Source organism: Bacillus rossius, chromosome 8, assembly GCF_032445375.1.
Source record: "Bacillus rossius redtenbacheri isolate Brsri chromosome 8, Brsri_v3, whole genome shotgun sequence".
In the NCBI taxonomy this organism is placed as follows: domain Eukaryota; kingdom Metazoa; phylum Arthropoda; class Insecta; order Phasmatodea; family Bacillidae; genus Bacillus; species Bacillus rossius.
In genome coordinates, this window is record NC_086336.1 from 64,204,530 (window position 1) to 64,231,618 (window position 27,089).

The window sequence follows — 27,089 nt, forward strand, 5'->3', positions numbered from 1 at the left end:
CACTTGTTTTGGTAAAATAAGTATCTTTGAACAAGTAAGTGGTGTATTTGTTGAAAATGGTGCAATCTTTATTAAGAAACAAAGTTCATAAAAAAAACACACACTGAAATCTGTTTTTAAAAACTGCATTGGTCTAAAAATAAAACCATAAAATCTGGTCTCTAGTAAATTATTGAAGCAGTCTTTTCTTTTATGTTCAAATGTTGGAAGAGCACTAAATAAATAGGTTGGCTCCGAGTTAGCCCAACATCTGCAGGCAGTGAGATGCACCGTGGCAGTTTGCTAGGACAAAAGGCAGAGGCCAAAGCTGACACGGCCTGTTACATTGCACAACCCACATAGAGCAAGCACATTTAGAAGTAACTAACAAATGTATTGTCACTTAAGAAACAATACTGCCAAGGTAATTTTTTAATTAGGTTTTTTTTTCTCCAAGGAAATGTAAGCATTTAGCATATTCTCACTAAGTGAATTCCCCAAAAATCCAACAGAAAAGGTACTATGGTCTTTTTTTCTAAAATCTAACCCTGGCTATCATTCAGTTTCAGCATGGAGCATAAAGTTATTAACCTCTCCTGAAAAATTTGCTTTTTGTAACGTAGGCGGTGTTGTTTATTAAGCGACGATATGAGAAACAAAAGCTAACAAAACAAGTCACGTACTTAACATTTTATATTACCTTAGTGTGGTACCTTTTATAAAACTTTTATTTCTGTAATTGACATCTTTCATGATAAAACAGAGGTTGCAACTAAAAAAAAAAGTAAATAATGTAGTTCTAGAGGAAAATGGCTGAAAATATATGTAGTGAAATAATTTTAAACTAAAATGCAGTTTACCTGGGGCTGCCATTAACAACAAAAACACGAGAATAATGAATGTCACTTTTTTTTTTCTTCATGAAATTAATAACATGGTATTTGTATTGGATTCGATTCAAACTAAAAAAAAAACTGACCTGGAAGTCTACAACAGTGTTAATGAAGAACAAAGCACAGAATCCATACTGTGGTTTAGCGAGAGTTTAATTCAATTCGATGTAACACATAAAAACAGCATTACACAATTGCAAAACCATCTAATCATGACTTATTCACAGCAAAACCAAACCCTTTAAGTAAATAACAAAAAAACCACAGTGTTTTAATTGTTTTTAAAATGGTGGGGGAAAATGAAAACGGGTCACAATATTTACACACTCTGTCGGCACGTTTTACTCAAACGAGTATTGAAATCTCTTAATTTACAATATTTTGTACTGTTTAAAATATTACTTTTTTTCCCCTGTGTGCTTTAAACCCTACTCCACTCTTCTATTAAAGTCTGGCTTCCTGAGGTTTTTCTATTTCACAGTTCATCTTGTCTGCTGTTCTGGTTGTCATGACAGCGGGAAGGTTGGCATATGTGAGCTGATCAGGGTGTCCTGTGTTCTGTTGCAGGACTTGGTGGAGAAAATGGAGCAGTTGATCGGGAAGTGAGCAGGCTGCTTACGCCACATGGACGTCAGCGGCTCGGAGAGAATCTGGTCGAATCAAGTGCATGCGCACACAAGTGCAGAGACAGTTGGTTCACGTCCAAGTAAATTGCAGGATACTTCTAAAGATCACTGATGCTTACTCTTCACATTTTTATTTTAGTGCATATTGATGCATTTTATTTTTGTTACTTTCTATAAATTTTGAAGAAAAAAAAACCTTTTTTTAATTTATAAGGCTGTACAAAGTATAAGCATCACATTTAATAATTGCAGAAATGAGGTGGATCAAGTTTACCATCAGCAGTGAAATGTATAAAAGGAAGTTGATGTCTCGAAATTCTGTACTTGTGTAGCTTGTTATGATTTTGTTTGCATTTGATATACTGCAGTCTTATTTGCTTTCCTGTCGTAAACATGTCTTCATGTAAGAGTAGTCTTATCACAAAGATAACTGTATGAACCAAACTACATGGCTTTCAGAAGGGAGCACATTGTGTGTCTAATTAGTCTTGTACTGGATGTTGAACTAGTTTAAATGTCAGTAATAACAGCTTGCTTCTAATGGGTCTTTTGCAGTTATTTTTGTTTAGAAAAATTACACATGTTAGTCAAAGATACTGGAGATGATTTGGTTACAAACCTGTTGTCATGAGGGCTTTGAAAACATTTTTTTGACTAATTTGCTATGAATTTTTTGGGGAAAAAATATACTTTAATACTGTATTATTGTACATAAAAATTTATGTATATTTTTTTCTTGCACTGAACTATTTTGAAATTTGCTTTAACAAAAATTAAGTAAATAAATACCCAGTGATTAATTTAAAAATTTGTATAAACACGATAACTTCATCCGTCATTCAGTGTAATCGTACGTCCCAACACACAGAAAATAATGCTCCAACACAAACAGCAAGAACATTATTTTTGTCGCTCCCAATGTTACCGCAACTATAACTGTGAGTTCTATTTTTTTTTTTTTTCCCAGTTAATTATTTCTGTTTTGTTTTAAAAAATAGTTGGGCTCATATTGTGTAAAATTATAACATGGATGTTAAATAGGATTTTTTTTTTACTAACTTCCTCCTGTTAGCCTACACTTTCGCTTGCCCAACAATCTGCCAGCCAGTATGTCGGATAAGTGAGAGACACTACTGTAGTTTTGATACTATTCATGTTTTATTTGAACTGAGTTCTTGGAATATTCATTTCTTCCCCTTCTGCCACTTTAAAATATTTTGTAATCTTGTGTAAAGCTTCACTTAGTGCTGAGTCTTTCAGTTGTACCGGGTTTAATTGGTTCATATACGAGACTGGCTAGAAGTTTACTTTGTGTTCCTTTTGTGTGCTGTTCCTGCAGTGATTGTTATTGACAATTACAATCATTGCAATTTCTCGATCAGCGATGACTGTTCATGCTCTCTTACTTGTACAGCTAGCTTTGTACTTAGTTCTCCATTGTGAAGTTGTTTCTTGTTATTTATAAGTGCTTGCTGTGATGAGTGTTTGTTGAAATGTGCTTCATTACAAGGGCCTCAGAATAAAAATCATAGCTATGGGGGGGAAAAAATTATTGTACTTGTACATTGTAAACTTTGCACAGGGCTTTTTATTTTACAGTGTTTCATACCTCTTGACTAACAAGTTAGTTAGGCAAGTTGTGCTGTACAATTCTTCTTGGTTAACTTCCTCCCTGGAAACTGCTTAAATATTTCTGTAATTTATTTTATAGCAGCAATGGCTTCAAAGTTTTTTTTATATTGTTTTATGTACAACTACCATATTCTCCCGAAAATAATACAATCCCTAACTATGTAAATCTAGGTTACAAGAAAAATTATCTCACCAGTTCTTTTCCTATTTTAGTAGGAAGTCACTGGACAGAAGAAAAGAACTCATATATCTGTGAGTATTAGAATGCATAACTAATATTTAATGTTTAGTAATGCTTCTATTCAATATTAAAAATAACATCTAGTTTCTTTAATAGTAGGCAATTTTTTTCAACTAAACAATTTAAACTTTTTTTTTTACATAAGTAGTTTGCTCTCGTTTATAAGACAACTCCTGATTTATTCGGTGGTCTTTCAATGAAAAACTCTCATGTTATTTCCAGGTGAATACTGTATGTTTGTTCCAAGTGAAGGGGCTGTAAGGGTTTGAGTGTTTTGAGATCACTCACTTCTTCCTCTGGTTCCTTCCCGTGCACACAAACAAAACATGATTTCCTTTCTGTGGCAGGTGATGCACCATGTTAGCAGGTTTTCTCTGGGTGCTCCCATTTCAACCAGTGTGTTCCATTGCTGCTCTGGCCATTGTTTCTTGCCTCATTCCTCGTCCATTTCTAATGACCTTTATGCCGTAGAGGTAAAACCACCCCAAATCATGCTTTCTTTTCATTTTAAGCTAATTAAATGTCTATGCTGAATATACCATTTTCTGGTAACGTTAATGTGTTTTCATTTTCAAGGATATATACAAGTGGCCCAATAATTCTTGTATGTGTGTAGGTAATGGTATGAGTGTGACTGTCCATGCTTACTGGGTGTAATTAGTCTTTATGACCTATATTGTTATATTTAAACTGTTTGGTATTATCTTGTGTGTCTGTGTTGAGTACTTCCATTTGTGTACGTGGCCATTACGTACATGCAATGTTAACTTCAACACGTGATTTTGCTTGATTGTTATTTTGATGTGTATTTTTATAGGCAGACTACTTGAAATTGTTGCACCAAGTGAAAATTAAATTGAAGTAAGGTATTCATTTGTGACGTCTTCAAACAATATGAATAATTTCATCAAGTCAGTGTTTTGACACTGGGGCTTTTGGTAGTTAAATATTGTGTATATTGCAGTGTGGCTCACATTATGAAAATAGACTCTTGTTTGCCAAATACCACTCACTCGCAGACCATTTAGCACGTATCAGTACCACTGCAGTTAGTGAAACATTTCTCACATAGTTGCCTTACATCTCATGCGAGCTATGCACTGCTTTGCTAGTTGACCATGTTCATTGTGAGGTTTGATTTTTTTCACGCTGTTCCTAAAAGTGTAGGATCTTGAGAATAGTGCATTGTGTAGGTGGTATTTGGTTGAGCAGGTAGTGTAATCTTAAATTTATTTTTCATACAAAGGTGATTAATATTTACTGTTAAGCTCTAGTTATAGTGTATATTGTGCTGTTAAACTAAGCCTGTTGAATGAATTGTTGGATATATATTTTGTTGCTCGTGGTTGCAAGTGTCTATATTGGGTATCACTCAGTCTCATTACTAAGGACAAGATTTCATGGTGAATTGTTGTAACTTAATCAAAACTACACCTAAATGAACTTAATCAAAACTACACCTAAATGTATGGCATGATAAAACATGTTAGTTTGAAAGAAGTTCTCAAGGATTAAAGAAATAAATTTTTAAAAACTTATATAACACAATAAACTTAATTAAAAATCATTACTTTAGTATGCTAGTTTTAATTACTCCAAGAAATATGCCTGAAACATGAATATTAGCTACTAATTCATTTAATAAATACACGAGTATCATTGTTAAAATTACTCGACCATTACATAGCAAGATGTATTTAGAAATAAAAAATTGTGTTCTTAAATTCAAACAATAAGCTAATAGCGATACAAATATCAGTGCCCACAAATTTTAAGAAAGTTAATGAGCAAAAAATTGAACCATAAAACCTTGTCTCTTTTCATTATTGCCTTCCAGAGCTGAGTGCAGTGTTGTTTGCAAAAATGCTTCCAAAGATACCATATTTACAGTATACTACTATTCCTTAACAATAATCAGAGAACTTTTTCGAATTTAAAACAAAACTTACTTGCTAAGGTTAAACTCTTGCTGATTTTTTTTTTTTTTTTTGGATCATGAACACGAGAAAAATACATTAATGAATTTTAATTTACTCAGTTAACCCTCAAATACATGTGGAGTTATAAATGTATATAAAGTAGCAAATATTACATAGCATTTTAATTAGCAGTTCAATTTAATGATGGCCAGATGTCTCATAAGCATAACCATTATCAGTTATATCAGTACTTTTTCCAACGTTTGTCCATCAGTAAAGAAAAACAGACATTATAGGTTGACAAATTTTTTAACTGCTTGGAAGATTACAAGTGAAAGTGTTAGTGGTGCGTAAGCAATGTACCTAGTACTTTCACTGTGTGATCCTTCCCTGTCTGCTTCCGGTCCTACTTTATTGCAGTGGCAGTGTGTCCACTCATGTTCAGGCACTACAAACAAAAGCAGTTGTCCACGGGACATAACTAACACTCACGCTATCGGCAAAAATATTTGCATTTTACAGGAAGATAACCAGTCGAAAATATATTAGCACGACAATGAGACTTAAAACGTGCCTCTGAAACAACACACAGCGTGGTTTTGAAAATACCCTTTTTGTTATGAAGTTATTAAGGTGCATGTGTAAAAGGTTTTGTTTATTGCATTGTGAATTTTATTCGTTCTAATAAGTTCTGATCATCCAAGTATTCTCAACATACTTAACACAGTGTTCCCATTAATTATTACTTAGCTTTATCTCTTTCATTCATTCAGTTTTTCATGTGAACAAATACTGTGTGGTGAAAAATGATAATCAGTACTAATGGTAAACTCTTGTCTGTAGTCGCTATTTACCAGGCATATGTGCAGTTGCGTAAATTTTTGAGTTTGATAGCTTTCAATGAAAATATTAAAATGTTGAAAATAGACTTCAGTATACCTATCTAAAAGAAATTTCCTAGCACTAATTTTTTCAAGATCATTAAAAATATTGGATTTCGCTGGTATCGGATGGGTAAAATATAAATTAACGGTACCTGTCTCTGAATTAGGTTCTTTCAGCATTTAAAATTAAAAATATATATACTATGAAATTTCACAAGACTAATAAAACAAGTAAAGGTTTAATACATAAGCCTGGCCAGAGAGATATTTCAATTAATTTTAATAATTTTTATTTGTTTGATATTTTAGCCTATGTTAACTGGAGGTGGTCTTACAGTCAAGGTTGCCCTACATTGAAGAGAATCTAATTTCTTAGAGCATCCTCACTCAAAGGCTTCTTGTATTCAGTCATTACATACAATTGGATCAATATGACATTTCATAAAAGGAAAGTGATATTAAGACTATTTCTCAAAAACTTGCTGTGCTTTCTTTCGGATAATAATTATGATTTATATATTTTTAAAATAAAAATCATCCATGGAATTTACTAAAACATTACAGAAATCCCAAATGGATTTCATTAAATTCAGTGCCTTCAAACAGTTGTTTACTTGCTCAAACCCCTAAGGATGTGTTAATAATATGTCACTTGTTATGGTGGGAAGAAGTTTTTACGAAAGACGCCCATGTCCCATTTTGCTTTAATTTAAATAGTAACTATTTGAATTGTTTCTGAGGCCAGGTCTTGATGCATAATGTCTCTAACCTTTTAAAATGTATGCATTGATGCTGCCAAAACCTCTGGCTAGTTAATCATAAAACGTTAAAATATTCGTCAGATAACTGTCATTGGCCAAAGTTGGGTCTCTAAACAATCAAATCAATAAACTGATAATTTAAATAAAATGCTATGTAACACTATAACACAAGTTACACCACAAAGAACCATGTTCAAATGCACTATTTTGTAGTTAGGTTTTTATATCAAAGTCAATATTTGATAATATATTTTATTTTTGCACCTCATAGTGTATGATTTGACAAAGTGATTAGACATTGCTTATTAGTAAAGGACCATTCTAATGCTTTCACAAGAGAATTTTTTATATTGCAACAAAAAAAAATTGCTGGTGTTTATCCACAGTTACAAAATTATTTCTTTGTAATAACAGTTATGTTACCAAAAAAATATGTTGAAAATGTACTTTTGTTGCAGTAAAATAAATTTTTTCAAAAAACAGATTATATCAGTGTGATAATTTCTTTATACTAATTTGTATTTTGCCATGAACTCTGCCAAAAGGCATTTGTATAGGCATAAAAATCTGATAAAAAAATTATCTGAGCACAAACACAATTAATTAAATTAATATTGACTACAGCAGAAAATGACCTCATTCAAACCACCATTCTACCTCTTTCCTCAACAACTTCCTAACGCTAGCTTGTTGTGTGTCTACAATTTTCAAGATGAATGAAATCAAGACGACCTCAAGTAGTTACAGAAGTTTTTCTTTGACATGTAATAAAACTACGTATTTGAAAGGTATTCATAAAAAATACATGTGGAAACTTACAAAAACAGAATAATTTTTATGTTATTCAAAATTATTAAACCATATATTTTAAAATTTGTAATTTTTTTCATTAATTATACAACCAAATTTCACTTGTTTTTTTTTTATTATTTTTTTGTATAGCTTTTCAATGGATGGGTTCCAAAACTGCATAAACTATGAATTTACAAAAACAGAGATCACAACTGGGAGAAATGTAAACTCTATTAATTTTACTTTTTCTTCCACCATGTTAGCATTAATTCAAAAACTACAATTCTTAAAAATGTTCAAAATTTACACAACAATTTTTTTGAGAAAGTGCACTGAACCAGATGTAAAATTCGTACTAGTGTCTTTCATAAATAAATAAGAAACAAACCCACATATTGATTAGATAATCATAGATACAAAAATACAATTTCTATTACTTTTTTATCACTAAGTTTAAGCAGAGCATCAATGCTGTAATAAAAAATAGTACATACGTTTGAGACATTAAAATATTTTCTTTTTAAACATCATTTGCTGTGTCATGTTTTAGGCATAAATACTGGGATATACAATTTCTCTTAACAGTGTAAGAAATACTTGGGAAAACTGCATAAATAGTAATTTTGTAAATCTATGTTTTATTGTGAAGTGTTTGCAAAGCAGCGGTATGTGATTTTACACTTGAGTTTTCAAGTGTCTGTCCATATCTACAATCTACAGCTGACTACAGTTAGCATCTACTTTAAGATCTTTTTCACGGAACTTTTGAAACTTATTTTATGGGTGTAATTTCATAAAAGAATGAAAAATCATGTTTCTAGAGAAAGGTCAAATTTTTTGAAACTTACTATGGGAAGATCTTGTCAATAGAAGCATAACTTGTTTGTAGTTCATTACTGCTGTATCTTCTCGACAAAAAAATGTTTGAAGCGATGAGGAGGACTCAAATTACTCTCTGAATCCACATATTCTGAAAGAGGGCATATTAAAGCATCAGTAACTATTATTACCATAACTACAAAATAATTTACCCTTCCCCCCCCCCCCCCCCCCTCGAGACCAAATTTTGGAACAGTGAAAATAACGCCCAGCCTGTTAGCCTCCAACCCCACACTACACAGCTGGCAGTGTGTAGTTCACCCTCTCACGCGATTGGCTAATAGTGAGGGACTAGGACCAGTCTCCGAGCTGTTCACCCAATTATCAGACACCATAGTGTCTCCATGCGCACGTTACCTCTCTTCCCGCCTGTCCCCTCTTCGAAGCCAATAACTAGGGACAAGACTAGATGGTGAATAGTGATAAAGCCACAACACCAAAACGCATATCACTATACCATATAACACAGAACTTCGAGTTAATACAACACAAAGCACCAAAATGCAATTAAAATCATGAAACTAATCAGTGTTTCCAATCTAAACTTTAATCTAGTGACAAATACCTTATAATTTAAATATTTAACTAAACTAATTTATTTAGAATGATGATTGTATCACAATTAAATAAAAAAGATTGGAAAAAGTTTACTTTTTTTAATTTTGCAACTGTTATGAGTAACTCATTTTTTATTACAGCCTTTGAATATTTTTATCAAAACTCATTCATGCTGTAGTAAACAGATTAATTTTATTTGTTCCGAGATGTTTGGCAAATCATTATATTGAATAAGTACATCATGTATTGGTCAAAGTTATGTTGTTTTGGAGAAATTAGTATTATGGAACATTTAAGGGGCCCGCCTCGTCAGGGGTGTGTGTGTGTCAGTGAGGCGGGATGATAAGCACGATGCTCGCTGGTGCTTCCAGCGCGGTATAGCCTCTAAGCGCAAGTCTCTGAACTGGCGCGCATTTGTCTCGTCATCACAGCATAACTGTGAAATTTGAGCGGTGACCGTAACATTATATGGCGGAGAAATGAAGATAAAGGTGTTATGCAAGCCCCTTAAGTGCTTTCAAGAATCTGTACTCATTGTTTTATACCTAAAAATTACTCTTAAAACACGCGTTTTAGGCATTTTAACGCTTCTAAAAATACAGTTTAAAAACTTAATCCGAAATTAAAAGTACTTTTCGGTCCTCAGCGAACTCTTAAATGCTATTCGTAAATAGGCCCCACTCTGATATCTTGAGTAGTTTTGAAATCGCGTTGTTTTTCCTGAAGCTCTGCACACCGTATGTGTGCCCAGGTAGGCGGGCCCCTTAAGTATCATATTTGTCCAGTAATATGCTATCTTTTTCAATAAACAGATTTTTTGCAACACCAAAATATCCTTTTTTTAAAACCATAACATCTTGTCCCAGCCAATAACAGACTGCAAATATATACCCAAATGCCCATACCTCAAATTCATTGCAGTCCTCGTTGCCTTGTACGGTCGCATCAAAACTTGTAGGCTGCGTGGGTTCCTCTCCCTGTGAAAAGGAAATGCAACTTAACACTGAAACTACAATCACAAAGTCATAAGCTAGACCCTTGCCTTGATTTGTCATCATATTAATTATTAATTACATTAGAAACAAATACATTTTAAATTAGAACCAGCAATTAATTAACCAGTTTTAATTCTTAATTTGGATTCTAGAATTATTTTCCATTTCAAACCGTGTAAAACTGTAATGGCGTATGTCCAAGAAATTTACTAAATCAAAATTCCCCATTGCATTATTCATTCATTTTGTGGTTACCTGTGACGCACTCTGAGATCCACACGTAGTCTCTGTTGCCTGTGAGTCCCCAGATGCAGCATTCTGAAACAACACTGACTGTGGAAACAAGCACCACCACCGATCCACAAATCGATAATACGATAAATAGTATGATGATTGTACACACAAAATGTCAACAGACGTTGCCTGCTGACCCTAGTTAAGTTCTAGTACAATACTTTTCTATAACAATGAATAAAATAAGAAAATAACATTTAACAAATGATTGTTACATTAGGTATTCAAATTAGTTAATCAATAGATTACCTTCTTTCTTCAACGTCTTTGAAATTAAGCTAAGATGATAACAAGGACAAATACTTGTGAGTTTCTCTTTCGAATCCTGAACCAGATTTTTTGTAATATTTATGATTAAAAACTAATATCAAACACAATTTAAAAAGTTCTTGGGGCTGTATAATCGCAAACAGCAAAACTACCAACAGAAACGCTACCAACTTGTGAAGACATTCCCGGGTGAATGACCCTACTGGGCTGTGGTCGTGATCAGCTCGTGGTGCCCGGCCGGGGCAGGGGAGAGAGAACTGTAGCGACTGTCCAAGGTCAGTTATAAGTTCTCTCCCTGGTCCCCACAGGACCATGGCAGACCATACCATCGCAAGATGGATAGGATGTGAAAAATACCATCTTTTTAAATACTCAACTACATACATGTAAGTATCTTTCAATATAAACAATTCATTTCATCTGCCCTTCAACATTTTTGTGTTCCAACACTACAATATTCAAATAAACATCTAGTTAACATTACTCTGCCAGTTAAGCTCCCCCACCCCCCAAACACGGCATCCAGGGCACATGTTCCGTCTGCTTCCCCCTAGTTACGTCCGTGACTATACTTTCAGGCAGAATAAGACGACACATGACCAAAAAAAAAATGAAATCTGCTTATGTCAATAGTAAAATTTTATAAAACCAATTTGCACCTTCAATATAAAACATTGTGCCAGTTGGTCTTGGAAATGGAAGTATAGCATGCAATCTGAATATTTTAGCATATAATTTTTTGGAGGAATGTCTGTGATTTTAAAGAAGCTATAGGGATGGACAGAAGGTAGGGGGGGGGGGGGGGGGCAGAGAGGAATGAGAGAGCAAGACATAACATTTGCATACTGTGTTCATGTGTGTGTGTCTTCAACATTCAACCTGCAGTCGTACAGACAAAAAAAAGGAGCATCAAATTTAACTACCTTGCTTTTAAATGCAGCAGCACAGAAAAAGAGACCATGTCAAAAAGTACAGTTTGACAGGAACACAGCATCAGCACCTCTGGTCAAGGTTGTATGTTGTAAGTATGGATACATGTGTAAAAAAAAAAAAAACGGGATCAAGCTAAAATAATAATTCATTCATCCAAAAACAGCTCTACGATACCTTGTAACCGTGACTTAAAACACCGTCACATAAGAATAGTAGCTGCTCTACTCTCTTCAAATATGCATTAAATTTTTGTCTTAAATGCCACAAAATATTGTCACTGGTTGTGACATCACCAACGTATTATGAAACACTCAACTTGGTAGCTTACTAAAAACTACAGCTATGAAAATTCTCAACATGTGCACTGGCACAAGTTTGGGCGTCATGCTTGTCTCAGCACGCATGTTTACTTCTGCCACTCGCACACGTGGCTTGTTATCCGGTCTCGCGCGGTGCACGGGTCACGCAGGTACTACTACGTACTCACTCGAATAAACCTACAGAGTTCATTACAGATGGCCGCACCCGACACAGACCACTGATGATACGAAAGGAATCAGCAGTGGCATGTCTGCGGACGTCAAATGTCATCTGCTCCTCTGGTACGAGAATATAGTGTGTTACCACTGCCAGGCCCCCCACATCATTCTGTGGGCCCCGTTGCTAGAAGTTTCTAACAGAAATAAAATATGTTTTTTTCCTTTATGTTCATTTTTAGTTATATTTTTTTAACCTTTTCACCATTATTTTTAGAACACATTAAAACTAGTTTTAAGTCAGTGTTTCGATTGTCAACGCAAATTTATTTTGAATAATGGCAAATAAATGAGTGTAAGTGTTCTGCACTGTCAACATGGCGTCACGTCAATTGGGGGTGGTTTTGATACTCACAGTTGTAGATTCAGACACGTTCTGTACGCACAGCATATTCCGAATAATATTACTCTGGTGTAATATTTCATCGGTAACTAAATTTAGGCCTTACTGTTTAATTGTTTTTTATGATTTATTTAAAATTGTCTACTTTTTCTTTAAGTTTTTTTTTCTTTCCTTTGCAGGCCCACTAGACCCATGGGCCCCGTTGCCATAGCAACGATAGCACCGGCCATGTGGGGGCCCTGACCACTGCACCACTCGCTCCATGCCCCACCGACAAAGCCTTACTAACCACAGGTGTTAGGCACTCCATGAGACACTTCTCCAGCTTCTTCCCAGCATCATGAACATTGTTCACCTGCGAAAACATACGTTCAACATCAGTTCAGATCACGGATAATAATGTTACCATTAAACCCATTCTTTCTTCAAGAGACCTATCATGCAGGTTACATCGTTACATGGTTCTCTCAATCAAGCCATCTAGAACAGCAGTACCTATTTTACCGATTCATGAAAACCAGCACGTTATCTGGTTGACGATGCAGTACTGATTGTGGAAGCTCACCCCCATCAGACGGAAGCACCGCTCTCGGAACCTCGAGTTGGTCGAACTGCGCAACACTCTGTAGGCTGCGGTGGAAACTTGCTGGCAGCACGGCTCCTCCGTGAACGGTTTCATCCAACAAGTAGGGAGCTGTAAAAATCACAATCACAATAAACTCAAAAAAATGACATGAATTGTTCTGTTTTGAAGTTAAAACGTGATTTTCCAGATTATTTACAAAAATACTAACAGTTTCTAAAAGTTCATAATTCTAAAATATAAATTACACTACTTTCATTTAAATAACCTACTGGATCGTTCCCGAAACCTTCTTGCCAGAAGTACCAACTTAAACAACAAATCACCCAGGCAAAATGCAAATACCCAAGACAAAAAAATTTTGATAAAAACTATACACAAAAATATGAATATAAAATTACGTGAAACTCAGGAAAATAAATACAACAAAAAGCCAACGGGCATAAAAAGAAAGTATCAAACAGTGAACTGGTGGACTCTGGGTCGCAACTAAATACTGCTGCTGGAGGGGAGAATCACAGGAAACCCCCTACACATCATCTACTGCGAGACCAGCCAGCACATGAACTCCAGAGAAGGAGCAACCATCCAGTAGCCTCTATAGCCACCAGCTGTTTGTTAGTGACCATCCCTGAAAGCCATCCCCTTTCTAAACCACGAACCATTCTGGGAGAGAGACTCATCTTTTGAAGCTCCGCGGGTCTATGCCAAGGCTCAAGACCACACGGCTAGCCGGCTTGGAGTCTTCTTCTCAGAGTCAATCAAGCTTAGGCCGGCTCCAACACCCTCAGCCAAGAAAATACTTGAGGAGAACTAACGTCCTGGACCAACTCCTTCTCAGGGAAGATCAGGGATTTCCATTAGTCATTTTCTTGACATTCCCCATGAGGGATACCTTCCTGAATTCATAAGGCCCCTCCCAGGAACCTACTCTAAGTCAGGCAAACCCACCTTTAACAGCCAAGCATACGGACGAGCCCAAAAATGTTGTCGAGCGTGAAGGGCCTCGCCTGATAACCACACGTACAGCGTCACACGATAGTGATCTTATGAGTTATAATTATTTATAGATACAATTTATCACAACATGGAGAGAAAAATAAACAAACACAAGTATACAAAATACTGTAAACTCTAAACATGTGAATAATGTATGGAAAAAAAATTTTGAATCGATGTTCATGAGAGTGATTAATATAATTGGATTTTTTTTAAAAATGAAACTGGTAACTAACATATGTTTAGTTACTACATAATACTTGCTATCATAAAAAAAATAAACATCTTGATCCTCCCAAATACATGTACATGTTTCCACACTAAGGCATCTTCTTCAGAGAAGTTCAACAACAACTTAAATAAAAGTGAGTTATTCATGCATAATGTTTGCGGGCTTTCACGGCCATTGTCTGAAGTAGCTTGGCCTCTGGGTTGTAGCCGTGTCCTTGGCGAATAATCCACTGATGTTTCGGTCGACATTGCAGTCGCCATCATCGGGGAGTAGTTACTGACGATGGCGACTGCAATGTCGAGCGAAACGTCAGTGAATTATTCCTCAAGGCAGGGCCGCAACTAGAGTCTCTGGCACCCGGGGCATGAATGGATTCATGCGCCCCCCCCCCCCTCCTCTTTTTTTGCACATACCACACCAATAAAGCGGGGGGTCCGGGGGCCCTCCCACGGAAAAATGGTGCTATTTAAGCATTTTCAATACCTATATGTAACAGTTTCTGTGCTACTGTAACTTCCACGCATGAACCCACCATGTCCATAAAGTAGTCTGTATAATCACTAGACTTGTTCATTAAGTATGTTGAGACGTCATATTGTAAATCAGATTAGACACTCCTGGCATGCGAGTTAAAAAACTTTTTACCAGTTACCAGTTGTAGTAGGAATTACAATGCAAGCCGGCGATTTCGGCGCCCCCACAGCTTTGCGCCCGGGGCGTATGCCACCGCTTCCCCCCCCCCCCCCCCCCCCCCCACCAGTTGCACCCCTGCTCCAAGGACGCGACTACAACCCAGAGGCCAAGCTACTCGAGTTATTCATGCATGATAAATATTTTTGCAGAGCACGCTCTACCTGGGATGGGATGCGGCCCAACTGCTGCTGAACAGCGTTGGAGATGGCGTGCCTGTTGGCCGCCAAGAGCGCGTGCAGATGCGCGCCCAGCCGCCGGTGGCACGCCCACAGCGACTCGTCATGCGGGGACGCCGCGAACACCAGCAGGACGACACACGAGGTGCCGGGCTCACCGGCCTGGTAGCAGGCGTCCGGCGGGGGCAGGGGTGAGGGGGCGGCGCACCCCGTCGGGCCGGGCTCGAGGCGTGCCAAGGGGACAAACACCCGGCGCGCCAGGTCCGGCCCCACCGCGGCCAGAGGACAGCCGGTCGTCCCCAGCACGGACACGTGCAGGTGGCCCAACGAACCTGCGCTCACACACAGCACGCGCGAAGCTGCACAAGAGAGCACACGCTCGCAGAACTGGCAAGAAACGAAGCCCAGCTTTAGAACATTTATCTCTGTCAAAGTAATTTCACTATCCATGAATAATGATTTATCTTCCTAATCTGAACTTGTTGTGAATACACCTCTGTTAAAGACCAAGATTGGCATTCATCACTAATGGCCGAACTAATGTCCAAAAGTTCCTGGCTTCAAATAATTTTCTGCTCGTTACACACAGAACATGTCAAACATCACGACACCCAGTGGTGGTCCTAGACTTAGCGTTCCCTGGGCCATTTACTTCTGAGGGGCCCTGATATCTTACCAGGAGGGGCCGTGTGAGTCGGAAGAGTGCTGTAATACCTTCGCTCGGACAAGGGATCTCGCAGGTGGTGATGGTGAGGTCCGTGGTGATGAGCGGCTGCTGTGCGCCGGCGAGATGCAAATGCAGGTCGCTCACTCTGCTCTCGCTCACGGCATCGCTCTCCGGCTCCATGCCGGCATGCCTGGTGCAACCACAGAGCCTTCTGCACTCTCTCCGACACAGGACGCCGGGTTCGGAACACGCCGTGTCGCCGATCACCAACGAGAAAACCTACCGGCTCACTGCAATGCCTGCCGTAGTTCCCACTTGCAAAAACTCCCAGTTTGACCTTCACTGGGAATCGAACCTGGGTGGCACTGGCGGGAGGCCACAGGCCTGACTGCTGAAATGGCTCGTATTCAAGTTATCCGAAGGACAACCTCAAGCAACAAATGCCCTGATTGCATGACTGGGATGAGCCAGAAAAGGTGATTCTATGATGGCTAATTACAATAGTGGTAGAAGCGCACCGCTTCATCAGTCTTGATTCTGAGGAGAATTACTCAAAAGAAAGTGCCGTCCTGGATTCGAACCTGAGACTTTTGACCAGCCAATAAATGTCCCGACTATCGGACCATCAGCCCTCAAATCACATCACTGATTCACTAGGAACAGAAACATTTTGTGAATTAATTTGACAAAACATGTTCACGTCTTTTTTCCACTCGCCAAGTTTAGGATAGGTATATCCTAGCGGACACTAACATCCCTAAGAAAAGCCATAACTGTACCTTCTACAAAATTCTCTTCCCTGCTTTACGCTTAGAACACGATACAAACATGTTCAATCAGAAGCAATGACATGGAGGAAAGGTGATAGCTTACCACAAGCTTAATCTCAGCTTGTCATATAATCTGGAACAACTGCTTAACAAGCAGTCCGACTGCTGTTCCAATCTGAAAAAAAACTGTAATAAAGTGGTATATAAAACCATACATAATTAAGAAAAAAACTTTGTAATTCACAATCTTATAATAATTAGAAGCACATGAGATATTGCATCAATATAATACTAAAGGCTAAGCATATGTGAATGATGATTTTTTTTCTTTACAAGACCTTAACTATTCAAGATAACTAAACTACTTGAGACAGAATTTTGAAGTATGAGCACTAAGAAGCACTTTAAAAATATTTATATTTTTTCCTGGCATGGAGCCGTTTATGTGTAAGAATGAAAATACCTGCCCAGGGCTGCAATGGCTTGACTTCTGATTTGAATCCCACGCAAACAGTTCGTGTTTACGTATGTAGTAATTACAGTGATTATGCTAAGTGTGATTCTGATATTGCAATTTATATTGTTAGATGGCTGACAAATACTTTATTTTCTTTCATTCTGCATCAGTGTTTCTAATAGGTGTTGTAAACATAGCTAGATAATCCCAAATAAATTAATATTTTTAACATACATACTGCTAAAAAGATTTTTTTTTACTTCGCATTCTCTTTGGAACAAATTACAAATAACTTCACCGGATAACTGCAAATGTGTGCCACGCAGAGGCAGGGAGGCTTGAAGGCAAGATTAAGAGAAAGGGGAGATTGTTACCTACAATTTGGACTATTTCACACAGTACCTAAACACTATCATAATAAATGCAAATATCTACATGCCATGTATTCCTAATTTCTCCAGAAAGTATATCCAATGACAAGCAAGACGGTACCTACTAATGTTTAACAGTTTCAGACATTGGTAATTTGCTTTGCTCTGATCTCTAAATGACAAAAGTTAACCAACCTTTTTCATCTTCTTAAACGACCTTCAGTTGGCTCAAAATCTTACAGATTTATAGTTGCAGACTAACTAAATACATCATTCAAATATGCTTGCTTTATTCTGAAATTGTGGTGATTGTGTAATTTATTTACTAAAATTTTTCCACTTCCTAGGTTTTAGCCCGGTTGACCCTCTGTCTAAGGCATTGCACGTAAGCTTCTCCGTGGACATAAGGGACTCTGAGCACGCACAGGGTTCGTTACAGACAAAGCCATGATGAAGGGGAAGAAATACACAATACATCATTCAACACTGCAAGACTACAAGCACTGGCGTTCCAAGAGAACTGCTCGTGATACTCAGCCGATGTCAGGGTTTGTACCCTCTTGTGCAAACAAAATTTAAAGAGACTTTAAAGACCCATTTACTTCATTGCCTTTACCACTCTATCAAGAGGTAGAAAACTATTTGTAATATCACAAAATCACTCAAGAAAATAACAAAGTTTATTGGTTATTGCACAAAAAAAAAATGATGTCGTCGTTTTGTTCAATTCTTAACACATACTCCCCTATTGTCCACAATTAATGCTGGAACACATATCTAACTCAAGCAAAGTGTCCAAAATTTGTATGCCCTAACATTTAATTTGATAACTAATTACATTTAAGTTCAAAGAAAGACAGTAAAATCAACTTTCTTTTGTTTAAAAGTGAGTTACAAAATTTAAAAAAAATGAATTGAAAAAGTTTTTGTATATAAAAAAATTTAATTATGTGGCCCATAATTCACCAAATGTACTACACATGCACAAAGCGTTGTTTGCTGGCAAGTTGGAAACAAAATAAAATTAAAACACTCACATTTATCCATTAAATTACCAGTATTTATTAGGGAGTTTTTAAGGATTCTTAGTGAAATTTAAGGACTTTGAAGGGCCCTTATTGAATTCAAGACAAATAAAGGGTTTACTAAGGATATTAAGGAGGCGTAAGAACCCTGAATGTGTGTTCGGCAAGAGGCGAGATTATCGACCGATCCCGTCTACAGAACCTCTGAAGTGGGTAACTCGGAGCTCATTATCACTCTTCGCACCTGTGGTTCACGCGGCTGTGGTTCAGCGAGATGCTGGCGTCCGGGTGGAGCAGTGCTGCTCTCTGTAGGAAGCCCCTGACAACCAGGCTCACCCCTTCAGCCTCCTCCTCCGAGCAGCGTACCTGCGACAAGGGCAAATGCGCCCTTCGCTGATCCCAACATTCCTTTAGCTCCCTATCAGGGTGACACGGTATGAATTACTGTTTTAACACTCTTTTGCATTCTCCATTTACTCGACTCTTTGAACAGGATAAAAAACAATAAAGTAATAGATTAACTTTTAATAATACTGATTTTGCACAGAAGTGTAAAAAAATGCTTGAACTCTAAGATTATAGCGCGTGCAAGTAATCACCAATCTGACCCGACCCTCGTAACAAGAGTGTGTTGCAAATTTTACTTGAACAGGATGTCTACAAGTAACCGGTTGTAGCGGTTGGGTCCGCTAGATTCAAACTGCGCGCGCCGTCGCGGGCCTCCGGCACTCCGTTCCCCTCCTCCTTCTCCCTCCCTTTCCCCTTCCTAGTGATCAATTTTTACTCGTTTCCCCCTCCACTTGATCGGCGCATGCGTGCGCTGCAGCGCGAGCTTATAAATTCAGCTGCAACCATGTTGAGGGCCTTCTTCTACTGGTTTACTTAGTCAGGCTCTGTTGTCAGCAGTAGCTGATCTGTTGTAATTCTACTAGCATGTAGTCCGAGAGGTTCTAGTTGAACTTTGTGCGTGTGCGACCTCAGGGGAGAAATGTAAGTTGGTTTGAGTCGTCAGTGAGGTGGTGGCCCTCACCCTAATGTAGAGTCATTTATTCTTGAATTTGTTCTGTCTAAATTCCTTTTCGGCCGCCACCTTGAAAAACATGTTTGGATTTTTGCATTAAATTTAACTTCATCTTCGCTTCCGTTTTTTCTTGTTTGTAACTGTCTCCCCCTGAGACGTCGTCGCACGTATTTGTTTGTTAAAGTTTCTTAAAGAATAATGTAAATTCTTTCTTTCTTGTACCTGCACTTTGCAGTAGTTTTGTAATTCTACCTAAAATGAATTTAACTTCATTCGTGGGAATGCTTGTGTTTCGAGTTAACTGCGCATTGTCTCTTTTTGACGATCCGTTGTATGCATCGCTTACAGTGTAGCCGGTTTACCCATTAAAATTATAATTGTCAACTAACTCACTTTGTCAGAAATTGTTCTCAATTTATGTATTCAGCTTTGCATTGTTTTCACTTAACATTATCAGAAATGTTAACGTAGTGTTTTTTGAATTAATTTTGAATTTGAATAAAATCTCTGTGTACCTGAAACCATTTACCTTGCATAACTGATCTATTCCATTCACGCATACCCCAGTCCATGCCAGGTTCTGGCCTCCCTCAACAGTTAGAAAGGCCCCCCCACCTCTTACCAATTTTCCAGGAATTTTAATTAGATTTTCTTACACGGGATCAAATTTAAGTGGATAGTCACCAACTGTTTCAATTTAATGTGCAAGTGAGGTGTAAAAGAAACAAAATGCATGTTAGCAAAAGGCTGCTAGAAAAAAGGTTTACTGACTTTCAGCACTGCAGTGTTTCGAAACTGTTTGTTTCACAACATTTTAGTCATTTTTTTTTGTCTAGTCCTTTATAGTTTCATTACTTTTTCATGACTTTCGACACCTGTCAAACTAACAAAATGCAGCCCGCACAGCTACAGAAGACCCTAGCTTGTGATAACAGCAACGTTCCTCGACTCAGCACCTTCAGCGTGACGGTGAGTCGATGGACTTCGCCCGCGGAGCAGACGAGCGGCTCCAAACACATCTTCCCAGAGCGCCATCGTACGGCATATGCTCCCGCTCCCCCGGTGCTGACAAAGACGACAGGCCTGTTGCTCGCCTACAGCACACAAGGAACACATCAGCCGTATTTCTCACGGATGACAACGAACATAAAGGCAGCCACAGGCAACCATGATTAACTACGAGTTAACTTCTAAATCTTAAATTCTTTCATAAAAATATTCCTTAAATTCCAGATTGGCTCGGCCAGACAACCCAGAATAATTCCAATTCCTAACACACTTGCAAAATTTTACTGTGGTAGATAGAAAAATAAACTTTCACTATATTATTTTTGAAGTCAATTTTTTTTTGTTTGAATTTTTGATTATCAATCAAAGAAAAGACGCAAGTGTGAAATGTGGGGGACGTTACCGTGGCCTGTAAGTTTTCTCAGGGCACTCCCTCCCCCCCCCCCCCCCCATCAATGGTCACGCATCCTCCACGCTGGCCGGAACGACAGGTCTGTCCCACAGGTAGTCCAGCCAGCTCTTACGAGTGCCAGCCCCATTCCGTCCATGTAGACTCTACCCGCGTGTTGATTACTTTTTTTTACTTGAACAAATACATACCCTTTTTGCAGTCCAAAACACAGCAGCACATGCTGACACTTTTGGTTCACCATAGGAAATTTTCCTGTCCAAGCGATTTTTTTGAACAAAAAAAATAAATGTTCCGATAAATTCCTTCATAGCGGGTACAAACCAGGGCACAAGGCCACTGGGGCAATTGCTGCATGGAAGGTTCACTAATGTCGTGGATCTTAAATGCCGATGCTCACGGCCAAAACAATTGTCCAGTTAAATGATTAAAAAGGGTTTAGCTGCGAACCTTTCGGACCCGAAAGTAAAATTGTCTCTCCCGAAAACACTTCATTATTTTTTGCGAGTCGCCAGAAGACGCGATAGGCCAGGGCAGCATCTAGCGGCGGACTGGCTGAACCACCTGAACATCCCTAAACAAAAGGGACGTCACCCGACCCAAACAACAAATCAGAACAAACAAGACCTTATATGGATGTCGAAATAGCTTCTTTAGTAATATTCTACAGTGTATTTTCTGACCTATGTGACTACTGGCTAGAATTCACAGACAACTATTCCAGTAAAAATGTGTGCGCAAAAAAAAATGTGCATCAGTGAAAATTCTCTCTGCGCTAGCCAAACATTCCAGAAATCTTACTAAAATTGGTAGTCATACACATACATTCATTCTGGAATGCAGTTGATACAGAGCATACAACTAAATTTTACCTTCACACCATGTTAATGTAGTAACAATTTTTAAGGTTTCTACAACATTAAAAACATAAGTACTAACATTACATAAAATATTACATGTTAAATTTAATTTAGTAAACTAGGGCACCAGTGAACTTTTATAGTCAGCTAATTTACCACAGTTACAAAAAAATATATATCATTTTATTCCTTTCAAACAGAAAAAAATACTTATTTAAGTTGCAAGAGTGAGTGTCCTGCCATTTCACATATTCCCTGTTAAATTTAAGTAAAACTCCGGCTCAAAAAAAAACTATCAGTTATTCATTACATTTGTTAGCACCTACAATTCCACTTTCATCAGCACAAAACTTATTGCTGGCCAACTACGACTTTGCTAAGTAAACATTAACAATTTAATATTTAAATTACTGCTAAAAAAAATTAAACAATTATTACTCAATTGTTCCAGAGTATTTTGTGATTTACAAGTGTCCCCAAGAAGTATGCAATAATACACTAACTCAGAAATAGTTAAAAAGATTTAACATCGTTCCCTTCTAAAATATGCTTGCAAAGCATGACATTGGAATCCCCACCAACCTGGTCTTGGAAAGCAGTCATTGTCTGCTCTGATCCAGAGAAGACTCTGACGAACTGGCGGATGCTGAACACCTCAGCCCAAAAAGGTCCTAAAGTGCCTGAATCAAAACAAAACAACACTGGACACCATTCACTAAAAATCCTGTGCATTGATGTCATCATTTAAGGGCCTAATTCACTGCCACTATTTTTTATTTATTAATTGGTGTTGCGTTTCACCGAAGACAGGGTCATAAGAAACGGAGAAAACACTACGCAAGTCGGGACGGCATCAGACGTCTCCTATTGTAAGGACCGTCTCAGCATTTGCTGAATGGTTTCCGGAAACCTTTGAAAATGAAAATCCACATGGATGAATCCGGTTTCCAGGTTGCCAGGTTCTCTCGAATGTGCTCCAACAATCAACCGGTGCACCATCTTGCTCCATCTACGATTCTAATAAAACAGTAGTACCGCTAATCCGAACTAGATGCTACCAGACCCTGTATGGATCATTGAAAGTTCGGTTTAAACCTAATTTTCATGAAAATGTACATAATACAAGTTTTATATGGTTAAACTGTAAAAATTGTTTTATTCTTTCTTATATGCAACTTTTCCTACACTTAATTTTACCTTTAATACTACTGCATGCGTAGACATAAGTTGTAAGATTTTACCTATTAATCAATGTGGGATTAATGAAACAAAACATCTTTTCCATCCAGATTAACCCATTGTAAGGACAAGCGGGATCCGGATTAGCGAGACTCTACTGTACTTCTGAAAAAATCTTAGACCAAAAATTTACCTTGGACCCAATTCCTATTACAAAGTTAAAGTAAGAATTTTTTTCGTCCAATTACACGCCAAATGGCTTGCGAGAAAGTCCACGCCGTGATTACAGTGAACTGAACAAATTAAACAATGAATTAACGGGCTTAACATCTCGTCTACATCAAGGTCACTAGACACAATGAGGGGTGATGATGTGCTTGTATCTGGAGCAATGCTGGAGGTGGCAGTTGGACTACCTACAATCTGAACTCCTTGTTCTCTCAGCACCAAGCCTTAGTGTGCAAAGCTATCAAGTCAGTAACAAAAAGGATAGTGTATTAACAGAGGAATAAAATCACACATATGTAACACTTTATTGATTCCTTGATATTCCTGTACCACACTGCAACCTCCGGCACACGGGAGTGGTGGGAGCATCGGCGAACCTGGCATTCTGTGGAGGTTCGACATTGCCTTTCTTAGAACGGAGATGAAAGGACAACACACACCAACTAGGATTCAAACCCACCAACTTTGTCTCACCAGCCAGGAGCTCTTAACGACCGAGCTAACAGCATGGGCCGCTCCGGGAAAACTTTTCGGAGGGGCTTTTGTACAAAGATCGATAGGATGCGGTTGCAAAACACGACATTAATATTTAATTTATTACGTTCCATTGTGTATGTTTTGTGTTTCTGTTGTACCAGTCATTTGTTTTTGTTTTGGTCACTAGGTATCTGGTATGCTGGACTTTTTGTGTTGGCCAACTGTGGATGTACCTACCTGACGTGGTTCCATCTCAGGTACAGCTTGCCTGCTTTGGTGCCAACTAGGTACTCGCAAAGACCATCTTCGATCTTTTTATTGTTTTAGTTTTGTCTTTTATTTTCTGTGTTGTACCTATCTGTACGTGTTGTGCCCACCGCTAAAGCCCTAGGATGTTAGTGGGCAAGTTACAAACATAAATAAATAAATAAGTCCGAGATGGCCCTTGAAATATTTACAAAATAATGGTCTCAAATACTGAACCTTGAATGTTTAATACTGTGTTTAGTGAAAGAAAAGTTCAACACATTAATTTCAGTATCTAAGTCAAGTTAAACATACCCTCCAAAAAATGTTTTAGGTTCGGGAAGAGCTACTACCCTCTGGAGCCATGCTTGGCTAACAGGTCGAACTTACAACTGAAGCCATACATATGCCCGAGTGTATTTTAAAAACAAGTTTGACCTCTCCAAATTGTAGTTCAGCCACAATAGTCATGCTAGTGTGATATCTACTCACATTCCACACCACTCTTGTTTGCAAGGAAACTAACATCCAAATCATAAACACCATCGACTGATTTTGATTTTGTCTCCTTGCTTTTGCTTTGGTGCTCGAATTTCCCACAAAAAAAATATTCTAGAACCTGGAACAAAAAGTTTTTAAAATCTTTAAAAGAAACTCCAACAAAAAAAAATTAATAAACATAAAGAAGACGAGTTTTTATCATCAGGTGTAGTGTACGAGAGTTTCGTCATGTGTAACTCTGTACACATGATACGGAGTTAGTAAAAATTCTTTGGACATTCAAACCTCGACTAGTAAGTACCTATATCATAATGGTAAAACTGCAGAGAGAGAAAGAGAGAAAGAAGACATTTTAAAAATAAACATGAATTAAAAAAATTATTACTCACTTTAAAATAACTGCTCAGGATATCAATAATTATTGATCACTAAATTATAATTACTTAACCATAAATATTACTCACTGTTAAATAGTTAAACCATAAGGGCGTGTTACTGTTTTGTCAAACAATTCTTCCATTTAGAACATGCCAAATATCTAAACGAAATATGAAATTCATAACAGGTAGCACTATCTATGCAGGAAATGCATGGACTGTCTCAACAGTGCTCTCTACACTGCTGGTTGAACAAGGAGGAACGCAAGCGGCTGTTAGCAAAAATACAAAATTCAAGGCATTCACTTTGACTGTATAGGACACCTATATATTTTTTTCTGAAACAAGCTCATGAGCCCATCTTATTCTTTCTTTCATATATTTCTCTAATTTCCTTTTTTTTTTTTTTTGGCCGGGGGACGAATCACACACAAAGAAAACGAAAACGAGCCCAGCAATGTATATAGTATAGTGCTCTCTTTATACCTCTTTGGCCAAGTACCTATTCTCTGTCCTTTTCGCATCAGAAACGTTTCACAACAATGTTTCACAAAAACGTTGCATTAAAATTTAGCCCTGATATTTTACTATCATATCACACCAAAATAAATTTTATTTCAAAAATATTTTGCAAGACTCTTCTAGAGTATGATTGGAAGGTTGGAGAAATATAGTCTAGTATGGAAGATGTTGTGGAGTTTATGTTTTGTCAACAATGATTATTGTGTGTCAAGAGGCTTACAAGGACAAAACCACTTGGGTAAAGGCTTGGTGCCTGCACACTGAGTCATGACCCAAAACCTAGCCACATTCATTTGATGCTTCAAAGATCATGGCCACAAAGAACACTTATACTGGAATCACAGTCAGACTAAATTAGTGGTCGCAATAGACTTTACGTTACAATTATAAATATTTAAATGTTTGATTGCAAAATTTTATTTTTAAAAAAGATGTGTAGTTAAATTAAAAACACTAAGATTTCTTTTTTTAAAAGGTTTTGTTTAGTAAATTTATTTGTGAAATCTTTGAAATGTTCGCGCCCAGCTATTTTTCTGAATGAATGTAAAATTTATACTAAACATATTTCTCTCAAACATATGGATATAAAAAAAACTGTACACACGGATGGTTGTCGTATGTTTGGGACATACGTAAGTGCAAAAAACACATTATATATGCATAATAGTTAATTTTGGTAGTTGGATGAGTAAAAACTGCATTTTTAAAATAACACAATATTTTGCTGTTGCATTACGTCCTTCGCATTATTGTGAATTTGCTCCCTTGCTCCTTAAAAAGCCAAATGAATTCAATATAGTATGCCATGAATAATTTTTAAATTTAAAATTTATGGTCTATTGACTGCCTATGGTATCAAGTTATTTATATTTCTATGACAATAATCAAGAATTTTTTATTAAAATATATAGAGCACTACCTTTGACCAAATATGCTAGAAACAAAAAATGGACAGCTATAGATATACTATCAACACAGGAAAGTATGTGGCAAATATCTTAGTGACAAATTGTGACTAAAATAATTTTAATAGATATATTATAATGGTATTTACTATTTTCACGGGCTGTTTATTTTTACTATATACATGAAAATGCCCTAACAATTAAAAAATAAATTGAAGGGAGAAGACAAAATTATTTCATTTTCATAATATAAATATTGAAAAATTAAACAATTAATGTGGAGGTAAGACTAATACAATGTTTATACAAGATACAAACATACCATCTTTAATTGACTGGTGTGACCATGATCGAACGTGACCACAAAGAGGGTTTCCGCACAAAATATTGAATCTGATATTACTATACCATATTAGTTGCACTCAGCCTAGAAACAATTACTTAAAAATCTGCAATAAATTATTGTTAACGTTTATGGAATCTGTCAACAGAATATTTATTTTAGTAGCAACTAATGATAATTTTTTACTTATAAAATGTAATTCAGTACTTACATCTAAAACATAATAAAACATAGAGAATATAAGATTTATTGTTATATCGAAAATATATTTTGAACAATGGGGATTGGGTTGTCATGGATACGGCAGTGTGTTGTACCTACGTGATTACACGTACGTAACAGGTAATTTCTATACAAAATATAAAATATGGTTTTTTTATGTAAGTTATAATCATGTCTGAACACAGTCATCATCCTCTTACATAAAATTCAACCATCCCAGCTGTAGATGTATGTGCTGTCACCGTCGTTTATCTGCTCGCTGGCATTCATTCTTTTATGTTCC

The 27,089-nt window shown here is 37.1% G+C and overlaps 2 protein-coding genes across 5 annotated transcripts in view; one reads left to right on the forward strand and one right to left on the reverse strand.

Annotated features, from left to right (window-relative positions):
• LOC134535081 (intermembrane lipid transfer protein Vps13) overlaps positions 1–7,422 on the forward strand; it is a 119,635-nt gene extending 112,213 nt beyond the window's left edge. For both annotated transcript variants that reach the window (XM_063373940.1, XM_063373941.1), the window contains one exon: positions 1,440–7,422. In XM_063373940.1, the coding sequence (XP_063230010.1) occupies positions 1,440–1,478 (39 nt within the window). In that variant the 3' untranslated portion in view covers positions 1,479–7,422. The remainder of the gene's footprint in view (positions 1–1,439) is intronic.
• The window catches only part of LOC134535082 (uncharacterized), a 28,919-nt gene that overhangs the window by 769 nt on the left and 1,061 nt on the right, over positions 1–27,089 (reverse strand). Inside the window, exons 2-13 of one of the 3 annotated variants that reach the window (XR_010075574.1) lie at positions 24,429–24,555; positions 22,389–22,486; positions 20,486–20,623; positions 18,753–18,874; positions 16,759–16,830; positions 15,933–16,075; positions 15,204–15,550; positions 13,101–13,229; positions 12,825–12,890; positions 10,415–10,477; positions 10,070–10,141; positions 8,576–8,697 (exon numbers count right to left, since the gene is read on the reverse strand). Coding sequence is in view for 2 of the 3 variants with exons in the window: in XM_063373942.1 (XP_063230012.1) it covers positions 8,671–8,697; positions 10,070–10,141; positions 10,415–10,477; positions 12,825–12,890; positions 13,101–13,229; positions 15,204–15,550; positions 15,933–16,075; positions 16,759–16,830; positions 18,753–18,874; positions 20,486–20,623; positions 22,389–22,486; positions 24,429–24,555 (1,404 nt within the window). In the remaining variant the exon portion in view is untranslated. Of the gene's footprint in view, positions 1–7,247; positions 8,698–10,069; positions 10,142–10,414; positions 10,478–12,824; positions 12,891–13,100; positions 13,230–15,203; positions 15,551–15,932; positions 16,076–16,758; positions 16,831–18,752; positions 18,875–20,485; positions 20,624–22,388; positions 22,487–24,428; positions 24,556–27,089 lie in introns of those variants that run through there. The other 2 variants (XM_063373942.1, XM_063373943.1) reach the window with 2 other exon arrangements.